Source organism: Chanos chanos, chromosome 10 (genome assembly GCF_902362185.1).
Source record: "Chanos chanos chromosome 10, fChaCha1.1, whole genome shotgun sequence".
Classification (NCBI taxonomy): domain Eukaryota; kingdom Metazoa; phylum Chordata; class Actinopteri; order Gonorynchiformes; family Chanidae; genus Chanos; species Chanos chanos.
This window is the reverse complement of record NC_044504.1, coordinates 19372726-19389714: the sequence shown is the minus strand read 5'-3', so window position 1 is coordinate 19389714 and position 16989 is coordinate 19372726. Positions and strand designations below refer to the sequence as shown.

The window sequence follows — 16989 nt, the reverse complement described above, 5'->3', positions numbered from 1 at the left end:
GGAAAAGCACGGCCCAGTGCTCAATTAGACACCAGCACCGGGGCAGTGGAAAAGAGATAAAATAGTGGCCGGGGCCTTTATTTATCTCAACTGAAGAAAGAACCAGGCCGTTATTTGAGACAGGCTATTATTAGAGACATGTCAATATTTATGATTTGTCCTTTTTTAGTAGTGTATTTTGTAATATTGTAGTAATGTTTAATTTCTAACCAAGGATTTATGGATATACCTACTACTCGAATACAGCCTATATATATAGCCTATAGCCTACATCATTTACTATATATAGGTTGATTAGTGTTGATTATTCTGTGAATTATTTGATTTGTTGTTAATCAAGGAGGATAAATGGGAACAGGTTGAAATAATTACGGGTTTAAAAGTAAAATTTGTTCCTCTGTTTCCAGCTCACTGGCTGACAAGTCCCTACCGTACCTATGCCATCTAAAATCAGACATTTTTTCCCTTCCATGACTTTGTCCAAGTAACGTTAAGATGTGGTGTTATATGAAATAATACATAGAAATAATGAAATACTGCATAGGAAATAGGAAAGAGAGAGTTTTGGCAGTGATGTCCCTGAATACCAATAATGAGCCATTAACACACACAGTCCTACAGCGACCACAATCCATGCAAGTTAGAACACTTTCGGTATGGTATTTCTGTTAAAAAGTGAAACTAATTGCAACAGAGTGGTGAGCATAATTGCCGTATGTCATTGTACCGATGTAAATAATGCTGTGGAAACATGATGGATTTACCACCTGAACCTTTCTGTAGTTTTTTTCTTTTTACCCAGCCTGTATTTGGAACCAGCCTTTATTTGCCCAAACAGGTGGAACCCTCAGCTATAATTTGAAACCCGTTTTTTATTTGAGAATTTATGATAGATAGATAGATAGATAGATAGATAGATAGATAGATAGATAGATAGATAGATAGATAGATAGATAGATAGATAGATAGATAGATAGATACCTGCCTGATCGACTGATATGTCAGTGAACTAATGTATAAGCCATACAGAGTTACCTTGAAATAGACTAAAATAGCACTTTGGGACTTTTTTTCAAGATGGATTTCAGTAGGTGCAAAAATTTCAGATGGGCACTGTGTTACATATCTGGGACTGCTGTAGGCCTTAAAACAGCATTCCTTTAGTATAAGCATGAAAATAAGTGGAAACTGTTTTCATTTAGAGTAGCCAAGACTGAACTGAAAGCAGTTAAAAAAAAAAAACTCATTGTGATGGAGTGAAAGATAGCCGATCTGGTTCTCCTGCCAACTGCACCCACCCCCATCATACATCCTCTCTGAATGGTCTTTTCTGGAATGTTGAGCAAAGTCTGACAGGAAGTAGGGGCAGTCAAAGGTCACACCTCCTTAGCTGAATTGGGATTGACTGCACAGTCAAATATCCAACATAGCTTTCAGATGGGAAAAAGTGATACTGATGCTCAGAGAAAAAATAGTGCAGACAAAACATGTCTCTATGAGCCTGGATTAGCATTGTGAATAATACTAACACACAAAAGGCATAGGCTACACATAACACAACCAAAGAGAGACTGTGCTTCTTGCATAAAAGCCATAATTGGAATGGAGCTAAGAGGTAAGTATAATCTGTATTTAAGCACAGTTTCCTATTTTGCATTAAATTTGACAACGAGTTTATCCAAAACAGTATTTGTTCATTGGTAGCGTGTGATTTGTTGAGTGTTTGGAATGATCTGGAGGCCATGTGGTGTATCTTTTCTTTGTGGCCCCGAGGAGCCATTTTGTCTGGAGGTAGTTGTGTTCTTTCCCCCTCTCTCTGTTTCTTTATCTCCCTCTCCCTCTCTTTCTCCTCAGACTCTCCCTCTCTGTCTGGATCTGTGTCCTCAACGGGAGCTTTCACTTCCTGTAAGGTCACATAGCTCATTTCCCCTGGTGGTGCCATGCATTATTCAGCCCTTCACGAAAGAGAGAGGAGGAGAGAGATGATTTCAGATGGAGTTGGGAGTTGCAGTTTTGGGCTGTAGGACAGCTACACCTTAGTCCTTTCTTGGGCTGCTTTTACATCAGTCTCTGTAACAATTTGAGTCAAAAAAAGGTTGGGGTAAAAAAACCCATAAATATGCTCTAATGAAAACATACAGAACCAACTTAAATTTCAGACAGGGAAACTGTCTTATGCTACCATCCAGTGAAAGAATCACAATTTTTTTAATAATTTTTGTAATAATTTTAAGCAACTCTGAATGAGAATGTCAGCCAAATTTCAAAAGGTAAATGTTTTCCTAGAGAATAGCACTACGTCCTTTATATATGTGCATGTAACATACATTTTAGTTCTTATATGTAGCTGTTAGGGCTGCCCCCTAATAGTCGACTAAACCGTTAGACGATGAGAAGAGTCTTACTTTTCACTAGTCGGTCAGTCGCAGAAAAAAAACCCCCCAAAAAAACACAAATTCCACTCTGGAGCTGCGCCTTGTAATTAAAAAGTTATTAGACTATGTCAGGCAGGAAATCATCCAAAGTGTGGGATCATTTCGAGTGTGTAAAGGATGACCCCAAGAAGGTGACATGAAACTCTGCAAGGAAAGATTCACCTGTCATTCGTCGACTTCAAACATGACTTATCATCTGATACATGTTAGCAGCCTAAATATGACGGAGTATTAGGGCCACATTGAGGGGGAAAAAAATCTGAGATTTCAAGAATAAGATCATAATATTACGAGAATAAGGTCATAATTTTACAAGAAAAAGTCATAATATTATGAGAATAGTGTCATAATTTTATGAGAAAAAAGGTCATGATATTACAAGAATAAAGTCGTAATTTTGGCCTACATGTTATTTTAGAGGGAAAATATCAGAAGAGCAGCCCACCGCCTGCATTAAAATGAGGAATGTGGAGCATCTTATGAAGTTATACTTTAGCATAGGTTTCACAAACAACAAAATACTTAATCTTTTGGCACCAGCACCAGTTGCCAGAAGCATGCTCAGGCTGCCATTGACTGTCCTCTCACCCGTTTTGTTGGTTGTTGGTAATATATTTTCCTATAAATTATGTTTTTTTCCCCTCGAAATTTTACAGTTTTATTCTGATAATATGATTTTTTTTAATAGTGACACTCTGAGTGACTGTCTCTGTCTATAAAAGAATGATCATAAAACTCATGAAGATCATAAAGATAAAAAAAAAAACAGTTTAAGACTTTAAAGCTCAAGCTTTGTAGACAGCAGAACTGAAAAGGTGAATAATAGTCCTCTCCTCACCTTGATCAGGGTGAAACTGCTGGTGCTTTCCATATAGTACACAGCAAAATTATAGTGCCAAATCAACTCTCTACAGAGTTAAACTGGACCCATTTTTACTCTTAAAGTGTTAAGAATATCAGAATATCATAACAACATAATACTCAGTAATGAGTACAGGCTATTTTTAACAGGTGCAGAAGCTTAAAGGACTATTGTGCCATGACTGAGATCTAACTCTACAACAGGATCATGCAGTTGCCTTTCTACGAGCTCAGGTCAACACACAGAACAAGGACACATCAAGTAACTGGAATGATAATTCAAAAAGCATTTTATCCCTATGCTATTTAAAGTTTTATACCACAATTAAAATGTATGCAATTATAACAGCCTATGACACATAAGTCACTTAGTTATGACATAGTTATGCATGATTCGCTCTAGAAATTCAAGTGAACTGCCACTGACGAAACTAATAATCACAGAATGACTCCACTACATCAAAATCCTTCATTACAGGGCAATATGAGATACTGTCAAGTACATGTGGTTCTAAAAAGAGACAAAGCAGATATCAACATGTGGGGGGATGGTTGTTTTAGCAATTGATCTATTACAGTAAAATGGGGGTAGATTTGCAGATGTACAGATTTCACATAAATCTTTCATAGCAGTTCACTGTTACGGTCCCATAAGGGAATAACTGGAGATCTGTGAACGATTAGGGGAGACTGTGCTGTCAGCTCTACTACAATACATCACTGCTCTGGTTTTACAAGTCCAGTATTTTCGTAATCTCTCTGTCAAACTTGGAATTTCATCCTAAAACTCAAATCAACAAAACTCCTCTTGTTTTACACATGAAATAAATTCACAATGCCCCACAAAGAAATTATTTAAAAAGACGGGCATTAACAATCAAAATAATACAAGCACATTGTTTCACAGAACTTATTTGTGGGTTCTCTGACAAGTGCACTTATATCATTTTTGACAGAAAGCACAATATTTCTTCAGGCACTGTAGAGTAATCAGAACTAACTTGAAATTGCTTTTAGCACAACTGAATGAACTCTGACATTGTGTGTACATGCAGTCCCTGACATGAAAAGAGAGCTCAATCAAAGGACAGTATTGAGGCACCAGATGAAGGCACAGCGAGTGCGGGTGGTTCTCTCCCTTTAGACAGAATGTCCCACTTCTCCCTCCTCACTCAGAGCCTCCATTCAGCCCCTGCCACTGCACTCAGCAGTCTCCACTTTCTCTCTCTCTCTCTCTCTCTCCCCTCTCCCTCCTAAACTGCATCCAGCTGGCTTATGTCCCACACACATACACACACATCACACCACACAGACACACACACACCACACAGACACACATACACATACAAACACAGAAAGGCAGAGCAGGAAAGCATGCTCACAACAGCTGTGGATGGCTGAATGTTTATAGCGCTTCCCATTTCTCCTCCTCCTTCCTCTCTCTCTCTCTAGCTTTCTGTCTGAAACACATACACACACACTCTTGCACACACACAGGCAACCACACACACACAATATCTGATTGATTCCAGACATGCTTTTCACATTGAGGTGTTTTTATATGACTACAAAATTGGATTTAAAAAAATGTGTCAAGAGGAATTCCGTCCCTCCCCTTAAGAATGGAATGTCTAGTTAAACAAAAATTAGAGGGAGAGAGATGGACAACATAAAAGAAAATTATATTTCAAAACACATGCAGATGTCGTGTGTTTTGGCCCCTTTTTCTTCTTCTTTCTCAAACACACACATGACACATAGGGGTGCACAACAACAACAATTTGGGTATGAAATTATGACATTATTTTGGTAACCAGTCAATAATATTGCTAAACAATGTATATGTTGTAAATATAAATTAATTTGCATTTAATTGTAGCAAATGATTTGATTCTATGATAGTACAGTAAGCTTTGGTAAAGCAAGAGAAAAAGCCTCTTCCTCATCAACTGACAGTTTTGTAAGAAGCTAGCACATGCAGGGTCACATAAAATTATGTACCCTCATTCTGAGAAGGGATTAAAACTGGGCTTCTATTAGGAGGTTTTCACCACCCAGACATCTTATAATGACTTTATTTTTGCTCTCTGTGATGGAGTTTACGGATTCGATTCAGACCAAGTCAGGCCCAGGACAGCTGCACATCACTAGGCTCTACTGCCTCTCCATGACAATGTCAGCGCTTGGAAGAGTGCTTTAATTAGACAGGGAAAAGCCTATAAATGGCACTAAATTAGATGGCTGAAACAACTTGGTTGGGAGAGGAACTCTCTGAAGTATGTCACTCATTGCCCTGAGGTAAGTTACCACAGTTCAAGTGCTAATTTACACCAACAAACTCTGACTCAGAAGCTGATCTAAGCCTAACTGTACGTTCACACTGAGAGCGGCGAGAGCGGCAAAATTCGCTCAAGCTGCCCTGCCAACAACGCTATTGAACACTGTTGACCTCTGACATTAAAGAAATAGGCGGGTACAAGTTTGTTCGGAATGCTTGGTCTTGCAAACTTGTTTAAAGGGTCTGAAAGGCAAACAAACGTGTCGACCGATATCTGCAGACTGACCACAAGTAGGGTATAAGTTAACTCATGAAATCTTTTAAATGTGAAGCTGAGAAACTGATCAATTAAGGAAAGAAATGAACAATTATAATGACAAGTTTGGTAACAAAATAAACTAACGAAATAAACTAATTATAAGCCATTTGTGTGGTGTGACTTTTGCAGTGATGCTAAGTGCTAACATGCTAACAATGCTAAGTCAAATTTCAACATTTCAACCCGCAACGGCTATGATCAAACTGTCCTCCGTTGTGCTGGGAACTAAAATTACATGTTTGGTGGGAACAAAATTTACACGATTGTGTTCTCTAGAATTCTTTAGTGGGGAGCTCTTCTAAATTCCGACTGGTTGCCACAGAACTGCGTCATAGCTCATTACCATAAAGTTAACCGAACTTCTACTTTATTCTCACGTTCAAACTGCCCTCGCCGCGCCGCTCTTCACCGTTACAAGACACTGGCTCACACAGAAAATCAATTACTTCTGGTCGCTTTGACGCTCTCGCCGCTCTCAGTGTGAACATACAGTAGGAAACCAAGTAAAGCATCATTTATGCCAGGTAATCAGTCAATGAGATGCTGTTACCAGAAATAAACAGCTATCAGTTTTACTACATGACTACTCTGTTAGAGTTAGGGTTAAACTAAAATGCCCCTTCCTGACACTTTCTACAAAGCACAAACCTCAACAATTTGAGATTTTAAAACACTTAACTATGTCATTAATCTCATTTGTCAGCGTTCACAAATATAACATGAAAACAGCAACATATTTGTGTTTGAAACTGATTAGACCATTGCAGTCTTGTGGTATACACAGAAACCTCCACAGATATATCTATATATATTTTGTATAGCACATGCTCTTTTGAGGTATATTTTTAATTTGTCAAACGAAGGAATCTCTTCACCTTTAGTTAGCTTGACAAAGATTCCAAACACCCCAAAATTCAGAGGCAAAACTTCAGCTGACCTGCTGGACAGAAAAGTAAACATGCCTTCCAGCTGGCGCATGGCCAGTTCACGCAGAAAAAATAAATAGAATAAAAAGTAAAGTTAGGTTGAAATCCATCAAAGTGTCAAACTGGCAGCCTAGCATCAGTGGTCTGAATGGTTTTAAAACAAACAGGCGATGAATCTGTCCTTCGGAGCAGTCACGCAGAGGCCTGGCCTGTGATCTTCTCCTGATGACCAATAAGAACCTCAGTAAAGTAAGTGTAATACGTTCACCCTGATGCTTGTTATTTCACAGCCTTCAACAGAAAGTATTTGTAGAGCTTTAAGAACTAAATGCTGAAAATCTGAGTCTTTTTAACCAGAAAGACACATTACCCATGAACAAGAGAAAATTTACTGTATCTACAATGCTGGCATAGGCCTCAGAAGGCCTCTGATACACTATTATTTGCAAAGCCCTCATTTAAGGAACATTTTTAACAGTGATGATGGACATGATAAAAACAACAACTGAACAAGAGGCAAGCATGTCAACGTCCACAAAATGTGGACCATTAGCAAGCAAACATTAGCAAACCCTGTAGAACAAAAGGGAGTCATTTGAATCTCTCTATAAAGAGAGGAAGATTAGGGTTTGTGCGTGTGTGTGTCTGTGTGCGTGTGTGCGTGTGTAAGGAAATTTTAAAACCTTTCAGAAAAACAGTGGACTTCCTTCCTTAGGGTCTGGTTTGGAGAACAAGATAACATTCTGCATTAGAATACCAACAAGCAAACAATAACACGAAACCATCAAAAATAGCTATATTACATCCATGCTCCAATCCGGGCAAACACAACAACCCTGAGCATATCCTGCACTGGTATTACTCTGGCATGGTGTGGTTATACAGTATATTTATGGATCTGTGTCACAGATCCATAGACAATACCACACTGTGTTTCAATGTGTTATCGACATCTTCCATCACTCAGTGTGCTTCGATTGCCACACATCCTTCAAACTAGCCCACAGAGAATATATGGAAACTGACACAAGTTTAACAGTGTATTCAATGAGCAAATAGGTTAGCCACTCATTTTATCCTTTGTGAAGTATCTAACTAGCTCATCCCCGGAGAAGACTGTGGGTTTTGGAGTCGCCACCGATTACTACGACTAAATTCTGCATTCTACTTTGAGTTCGATAATGAGTGAAACACAACTACATCTCATTACTTTTTCATTTATATGGACATATAACCATGATGAAAAATGACTATGACTGTCTTTGGGACCATACAGTGCTTCACTTTGCTCAAAACAGGCACAGAAGGACTGAAAGACTCTACTGAATATTTAAAGAATGTGGAATAATTCAAAGCCTCACAAGGAACCAACCCAAGAATACCTCACTCTATGAGTTGAGTCCGAATCAATTTAGGTCAAATTTTTGCCAAGGAGAAGAGTTTGCCATAAGCTAAACCATTCAGGACATTTGTATAATGATGTATCTACCAAACTTCCAACCTACTCCCTACCACCTTGTCTAAACATCACTCTATGTATCTATAGTACTTTGGGTTAATTAAGGACAGTCCTCACTCAGCTCACAACAAGACTCCAAACATAACACACTGTTTCTATTATGGAAGAGCATGTATGTAACTGTATACAACACCCTGATTATTACGATGCAGAATATGAGGGAAATACCCTTTCTTGATAATATGAAGATGACACTAGCTTTCTTAATGCACTTCAAATCAAGACTGTTTAATGTTGTTCTGAACAGTATTACTCTACTGACAGCTCTAGCTGGGAGGCCTGTTTCAGTCATTTACAAAGAGATAAACATAATGTATGAAAGAATGCAAAAGAAGCCTCCAATTTGGTTAAAAATGTCTGATTACTGAAAGAAAAACATTCATCCTTTTATGTAATGCTCCAAAAAAAACTGTCATCCTACCCACCACGTGACAGATTTGTTGAAACTAAGGTCACTCCCCCCTACACACACATACACCCCATCTTACATTCTTCTATAGAATGTCTGCTTCCTTTTGGGAACCAGAACAACCACTACTAATACCTATCGCATGATGTAATGCAAGAAAAGGAATCCTTCTTTTGTGAGTCTTGCAACCTCCTAAAACTCCAAATAACTCCAGGGTATTTCGTCAATTAAATCATGGTCTGCAGCAAAACTTTGAAACCCAAATAAAACATCATTAAATGGAAATTCTAGCTGACTTGTTACAAAAGAAAAACTTTCCTGGGAAACAAATTAAATTCTACATATCTTTGACTGAGCTGAGGTCATTGCTTTTCACAGAAGTATGCATTATTTTCCTTTAGACCTCTTTCTGTCTATTTCAGTGTATGTGAGTGTGTGTGTGTGTGTGTGTGTGTGACATACTTTGCTACCTCAGGCCAAAGACTTCCTATCAAGCTCATCAATTTCAGTGGCCTTTGCTCTGTCTCAGGACCTCCCAAGCATGAGGCTGAACTCAGACACGGACACTAATGCCAGGGCCTTCCATTACCACAGACTGCTGCCCATCCCCCCAACAGAAGCCCCCTACCAACCCAGTAACTTAGTTCAGTGAATGTGTAGGCAATTTGCTGAAACACATTTAACGAAATCATTTTACACACCATTCCAGCAATACATATGATAAGGATACATAACAATGTGTAATGACCAGTGAAGTGTTTATATGGCACAAATATAATTAAATTCTCATGAAACTGCTGACATTGACTAAAAATGTACCCACTTCATTGGTAAGTAAAATTTGCTGAGGAATTAAGGGAGGTTTGATTTGACTGCCAACAAACACTTGGTCACTCCTCTCCCTATCACATCATGAAGAGCATTGAAAGCCAAGTTAAACCACCTAAGGCCTTGTATGTCTTTAATTCTTGAAAAACCTGCAATTCATTATAAACTTGGTCTTGCTTTTCCATTTCTCAATTATGTATACAAGACACATCTTAGTACATTCTTGGGATACCTAAGAATGCTCGATTTTCCCCTTAAAGGGGTTTTTACCTATTGCATTGAATATCACTACCATAAAAAGAAGTCAATCCAACATTTGAACACTATTATTATTAGCTGGCTATGAGCATGTGTTTGATGTTTCAGAATAAACCTGAACTTGACGGTGTAAGGAAATTCCTTTAAACAAGGCGTAACTTGACAGTTCCACAGTTTCTACAGCCTAACACACTATCCAGTTTAGTACCATGACAAACTACCTATTACATCCCAAAACCTTTTGTAGGATTAATTCCAGAGTTAAATCATGAAAAGATGCATGCTGAAGAAGAAATGAAATCTTGCATCACATTACCACACTCTCTAAATGCCAAAATGCCACACGATTCACACTGCTAATTTACAATAAGGAATGGAATCTGTAGTTTCAGGTAAAGGAAATTCAGTACACTCACTCATCTCTGGGGGGGTTTCTTGTCCCCAGGTCCTTCCTCTCCCTGGGTTCAAACACAAATATGTAAAACATCTGTGCTTGTCTCTCAGGACACAATGTGTTAGCACTGACACTGGCTATGCCTTTGAGGGGATGGCTCCTCTGGGTTTTGTGAACATGTGTTTAAGGCTTTTGCTTACTCAAACAAATCTGTCTAGTAAAAATATCACAAATCTAATTACATCCATATGTGAGATCTCTGTCAAAGCTCTAAGTAATATTTTTGATTGAAAATGTGGAATAGTTGCACTGATGATTACAGGTTTTCCATTATTGTGACACAGAACTGCATGTCATACTAGAGCCATAAACTACAGTATGTTTACACTCAACTGTCAATTTCTCTCAGTTTATACCCATTTGCTGTCTTTGGGTCTTTGTTTCTAAAAAATATATGTATGTATTAAAAAATATATGAAAGTCTTTGAATTAGTACATGACTGTTCCTGAGCCACACCCTTGGCAAATCTGGGCATCTCCACGAGTCTCTCTGATATGTTGTGCTGCACCTCCTCAGAGAATGAGGATCGATGATACAGTCCTAAGCTAGCGACCTCCCTCTTACAGTGCTGATTTAGCAGTCTTGCTAATCCACATGGCTGGGAACAAACAGCAGTCTGCCTCTGAGTACATTTTCTAAGAGAATATTTGACACTCTGATCCAAAGGCTTTGATACAGGGCCCTCTTTAAGTACTTTTGTCTTGAATAGTACTGACCTACCAAAATAACTGGAGAGGTCAATTTTATATGAGTGAAACCGCACCCAGTTCATCACAGAGCATCAAACCCCACCCACCTCATCAAATAGATTTAGCTTTAGCAATAGTCCAGATCCACAGCTACAGCATAAAATAAGTGAGGATGTAGAAAAGTGCACTGGTCATGTTTAGGAGGTTATATAAACTTAATGTTTGTACAAAAATATTTTAGTGTAAATATGTATTATTTAGATGCCAGTAAAAGGATACTTTTGGTACCACTGATAATGTGGGCTCCAATACTGAAAAAGTAAACTATAAGGATGATGTTGTGTGAATCTAACAGCAACGCAGCTTTTTTTCTGCTTTCTCCTTGTTAAATAAACTAATGTCAGGACTTGGCTCAGATGTGTTGTTGTACTCAGTTTATCTGAAAATATAAATCCTCCTAAGTTAATTGAGAGTTTTTTGTGGCATTAAGAGAGGGTTATCATCGTCATGAGTCCTAACCAGTCTATTCAAAGCTAATTTAAATGAAAAGCTAAAGTCAATGCTAAACTAAGTTCAACTTTTGCTCAGATAAAATCCTTGACTTGCATTTAAGGTAAAGGTCATCCATATGCGTTAATGCCTCTGTGACTGCGTGATGGCATTCGCTACCTCTACATCCACACTCTCCTCTCCGAACAATAGCGCCTTTATTTCCATTGCCCAAAACTGCCACCGTGGGAATGTGGGCGAAATACTACGCTGCCAATAGGCCTCGTTGCTCATGAGGTAGCCTACGAGGCATAAATTGTGAGCGTCTCAAACGAACTTTATGTTTGTTGGAGTAATAGACCTATGAAGCTTGGGCTTTCAAGGTGATTTACGGATGAGAGAAGCGACAAATGGTCCAACTAACTCTTAAGCAACTTAAGTGAGCCTATGCAAATTGTGCCGAGCTTCGTAATTAACAAGCGAGTGACAGCTTTTAAACTAAGACCATATGGAGTCTCTGACACATCCTGATTCATTTAGCACATTAGGTGGAATATACTAACATGTTGACATAATGGAAAAGTCACTGTTATTGCTTGCAAAGAATACTGCGCCAATCTCAATACTCTTAAAATTCTTTCTAATATTAAGCCACATCAGCATCTGGGAGGACACAAGCAATTTCGTGGCTGTATCACAAATGTAACAGACTAAACACATGTGCTTTCAGGCGTTGTTGCAGAGATGCGCCCCTCCCGCATTACATCATGAGAGCTGTCACATAATTTGCCGTCCTTCCAAAAGGACAGTCGTCAGCCACGTCCTTACCGACATACCTTAGCATTTAAATAACATGCTTGTGAATCGTTAAAATATCGAAGTAGACATCATACAACTTAATACGACGCCATTTTCAGCTGCTAAATATATGAAAAACGTTGCAGTATGCGGGACGAAAACAGTCGTCTTTCAGTTGTAAAAGAATTTATCTGCATTGCGACTATGCCAACTCGAAATACACATGGTCAATGTAATACGTTTACGTTGCTACAGTAAATGGCGATGCATCTTAAAGCAAATACAGTAATGTAATTCATACTGTACCTCGTTGCTGCTTCACCTGGGATGATGATGAGGCATGCAGACTTTTGCTGCATTGAGTCAAACCTCCCAGTAGAATGACCACGTGACCAAACTCTGCACCGCTACAATCACGTTCATGACTCCACAGCTCTTTAGTCTGTCCCAACTAAATTTTATCCACAATCACGCTCTACCAGACGAGTCTATGCGCATTTTACCTTTGTATAATCTGGCAAGTATTCGTTATAAAATGTACTCAACATGAGTTAAACGGTTAACAAAACCGGACATGAAGCAGCAATGGGGATTATTACAGCCTGTAATTAACTGATGCGTTCCAAGGAAAGTCCGCTGAAATAAACAATGTGAATGCAAAAGTATCTTAAACAGAATTCCATATAGCTAGTACTTGCTATGACTGATGAAAAAATACATTTCAGTAGTCTATTACTTCTTAATGCTCCCTTAAGTGTGGAGGATAAGCATATTCATTGCCCACTTCTTGGCGGCTATGAAGGTCTCAAAGGCTTTCGGGGGGGGGGGGGGGGTATATATATTTAAATCTTTACCTGTAATGATGTTGTCTGTCACTGCCTCTTTGTCGGTCATTATATCCCTCTGTCGCGTCTTTCCTTCAACCTCGTCTTTGGGCGAAACCACGAAGTTTCCTAAAGTTCCTGCTCACTTTTTTGCACGTATCATTAGAAATTTTACAATCACTTCAGCTCTCCCCTGAATGACTCTCCCTCTGCCGCCCTTCCACTACGCTTAACTTACACTAGCTAGACTAAGCGACCGAGGCTATTAATTGTTATCGCACATTAAAATGATGGAGTGAGAGACTGACGCATAGGGTTAGGGCCTTCCTATGAAATCTGACCAAGCGACACCTCGGGTAGAGGAAGTCTCGGGTGCTCTCTACTTTCCGCCTGCTGTCAGTTTGGCCCGCCCCTCCCTTCAAATGGTACAGCTATTCTAGTAGTGAATGTTTCCCATTCCATAGTAAATCCAGTGAAACCTCAAGCCCTAAACACGCGACGCTTGTTTTGTGGTCGTATTGGGTGCAACGTCTTCACTACTGTATCAAATCATGATGTAAGGGCTTGAGCATTTCAAAGATTTGGATCTTTCATTACGTGTTATTTTCAAAAGGCCTAAATCCATATGAATCCATTCAAAATATGAATGTCTGTGGTCTTGGTCTGAAATAAAATAAAGAATTCTGAGGGCTAATATAAAGATCTGTTTACACACACAGTCTGAAACAGTCGGATTGTGGAATGGCAAAAGCCACTATGGAAAAACTATTTTTCCTATACCTTCTTGAAAGGGTAAAATAGATTAATCTGTGCTGCTGCAAAATCAGATTAGGTGCTGACATGAACTATGGGGTAGAGATTGGTTGACAACCAGACTGCTGTTAACCACTACATTATGATACTTCAGTGACCTGCAGTGAGCCATTCACTAGTGAACACTGAACTCTCACGCACTTGCTATGTAAAATATGATTCACAAATCCCTTCACATTATACTCATAGTGAAACAACAGTATTTCAGTTCTTTCAAGTCAAATGTCAGGGCTCAATTTGAATAACAAAGTACTTGAGTCATGCATGACTTGGATTCACCATTTTTAAATTCAGCAATGAAAGGGAGAATGGGTACTTGGCTTTTCAGTTCAAGATAAATTAGGATGATGTGTTATTTGCTGACAACTGATACATAGTGTTGTAATACACTTATGATATTTATGTTGTATCTGTTTGATGTGTTTGTATTTATTGGCATATAAGCTTAATGTATTCCCCTCCATGTTAAAATGACCATTGTAAAGTGGCCCTGGGACATGACCAAGGTTACCAGTTTGCTGTCTTTTGTGATGTTGCAGCTGATTGGTAGAGGACTGTTCACAGGCAAATGTCGTCTGCAAAGAAATACATCAGTACACCTTCAAGAGTCCCAGATACAAATGTACAACATCTTACTGCTTTTATGCACACTCTGAGATGAACATCGTTCTTTTTTTCTAGGATAAAACTATAAACTTTTACAATACACACACACACACACACACACACACACACACACACACACACACACACACACACACACATATATATATATATATATATATATATATATATATATATATATATATATATTCTTAGCTCAGAGGGAGTTTCCCACTTATGTCAGAGTTGCCTAAACACAACAACCCAAGGGGGAATCTTTGCTGCTATTCCCTTCCTAACAGGAAGGGTGGAGTGTTCTACTCTGAAGAATACTAGACCTATCCAAGCCCCTCCTTCCAATGAAGTATCACTCTGTCTCTGTCTCATTCCAATAGTTAAAGCTGCAATAACGTGTGAGTGACAGAGGGCTGTAAGATGAAAACAAAAAGCACCCTGTAATGGTCAGCTCCAGTAATGTCAATTATATATCAGCTCCTTACCCCATCTAGTGGTCATTTCAAATTAAAACCCCTCCGACCACTGGTCCTCAAAGTGCACACCCAGCCAATGGATTTAAAAGCAGCAGCATTTAATGCAGCTCAGACCCCAAAGTCCTGTTGGATTTTTTTTCATTTTATTTACCCACTGTGATGTGTCTGTGGAATGTACACACCTGTTTTGCAAGTATCACTTAGTGTTTATGAGGTAAAGTGGAAAACCAGTTGTGGACTCTGGCCCTCAAGGATATAATGCCTATAGAAAGTCAACCCTATGCTCTCTCAACAGTTTAAAAAGAACACCCAAGATAAGTATGTTAGGTAATCACAATAAGGGAAGATTATGTTCTTAGCATCTAAAAATATTTGCTCCTAAGTTTCTAAGTTTTTTTTCCATCTTTACATGTTAATAAAGTAAAGTGGACTTATGACTTTTGGGATCTGAATACATTAACTTTCATTGTTTTCATCAGGAGTCATATTTTAACTATTCATCAGATACTCTCCATTACTTCTTTGCAAGTTGGTAAAGGATTGATTAGATCAACTGGCAAGAAGCCATTTTAAGTACAAAAAAGAAAAGAGCATTTTCCATCAATGATTGTGTTTAAGTGAGTTGTAGCCCTGTTTGTTTATCTTGATGTTTTTATTCAGTGCACAGAAATGGATGAACTAGCATTTAACAGCAATACACAATGAGGATTCTGAGTCCTTAAGCTGGTTACATTTTTACACTAATTTACACTGACTTTACATTCAGTATTTTGTGTCTTTTAACTGGGAGACCTTACTACTATAGAGTCCTCCAGTGAATGATGTACTGTAATATGAAAGAGTAAACACTGCCATTAGCCGTGCCAGAACATACAGAAATAAACACACTGATGCTGTTAAATGCCCATGAAAAGGACACAATCTCCTTCTCCCTTTTCAGACTGAGAAGAAAAGGGCCAGTGCATTTGATAGAATCTGAAGTGGTTTGTTTCATTTTCCCTGCTAATGATGTTACTGGACTGGCTCCTTCTTGTAATGTCTTTGCATTATCACTGTCATTTTTTGTTAGCATGATGGAAAAATACACAATAATTCCTCAGATTCAAATGGCCATTTTCAAATGGCATACCTTTACGCGCAGAGGGAATCTGTACGCGAGTGTAAAATATGTCAGCTAAAGTATGTCCATACTACACAGAGAAGAAACACACGGAACACACACAACAGTCAGATGAGAATGAAAAATACTGAGAAACAACACATCAGATGACAGGGTGAAATTATTCCCAATCCACTGTACAATGCAGAGGCTCTTTTGTGTTCTTTGTAAGGCTTGTGGGGAAACCAGTTTGCCATGATAGTATGTTAGGGTGGCATGAAAATTGGAAGGCATGGGCTGAACCATTTTCACCATCTGCTTTTTAAAGGAAGAAATATCCCCAAAACAAGTCAGAATAAAGTTGCTGTTGTGTGGTTTAACATATTGTTTTCAATAGGGCATTATATGTATTTATAGTTTATATATTCATTCACTTTATTGACAGTTTTCACCAACATGTTGAAGTACCAAATAAATGATAATTAAGGTTATTTTGTTAATTTGCACTTTTCACATGAGATGAAACACAGTTAATCCCTCGAAGCAACTCATCTATAAATATATGTAATGGTATGTTGAAGAATTCTTAATGAAGTGTGATGTTTTCTTGCTGTCAACAGGGATTAGCTTTTTTTTCCAAGTCATGCAGCATACATACAATAGCAATTTATAATTGATTCAAACAGCCTCTGTGCACCATTTATTTCTGCTATATAGGTGTTTTATGAACACTAATTATATCCTTAAAATGACCCACAGTGTAAGGGTAACGATGTCTGTGAAATATTCAGTCCACAAGGGGGGAGTGTAGGTACAGAAAGTTTGAATAGTGTCTTGGCTGTCCCCTAGCAGCTCAGTGTCCTTTTGTTCCAAATGAGTAGAACCCCCGTCTTTT

At 38.5% G+C, this 16989-nt stretch overlaps 1 protein-coding gene across 1 annotated transcript in view; it reads right to left on the bottom strand.

Moving 5' to 3' along the window:
* The window catches only part of hspa12a (heat shock protein 12A), a 38847-nt gene extending 25679 nt beyond the window's left edge, over positions 1-13168 (bottom strand). The window contains exon 1 of the mRNA XM_030786921.1: positions 13119-13168. Within this exon, the coding sequence (XP_030642781.1) occupies positions 13119-13158 (40 nt within the window). The 5' untranslated portion in view covers positions 13159-13168. The remainder of the gene's footprint in view (positions 1-13118) is intronic.
* Between the last annotated feature and the right edge of the window lie 3821 nt (positions 13169-16989).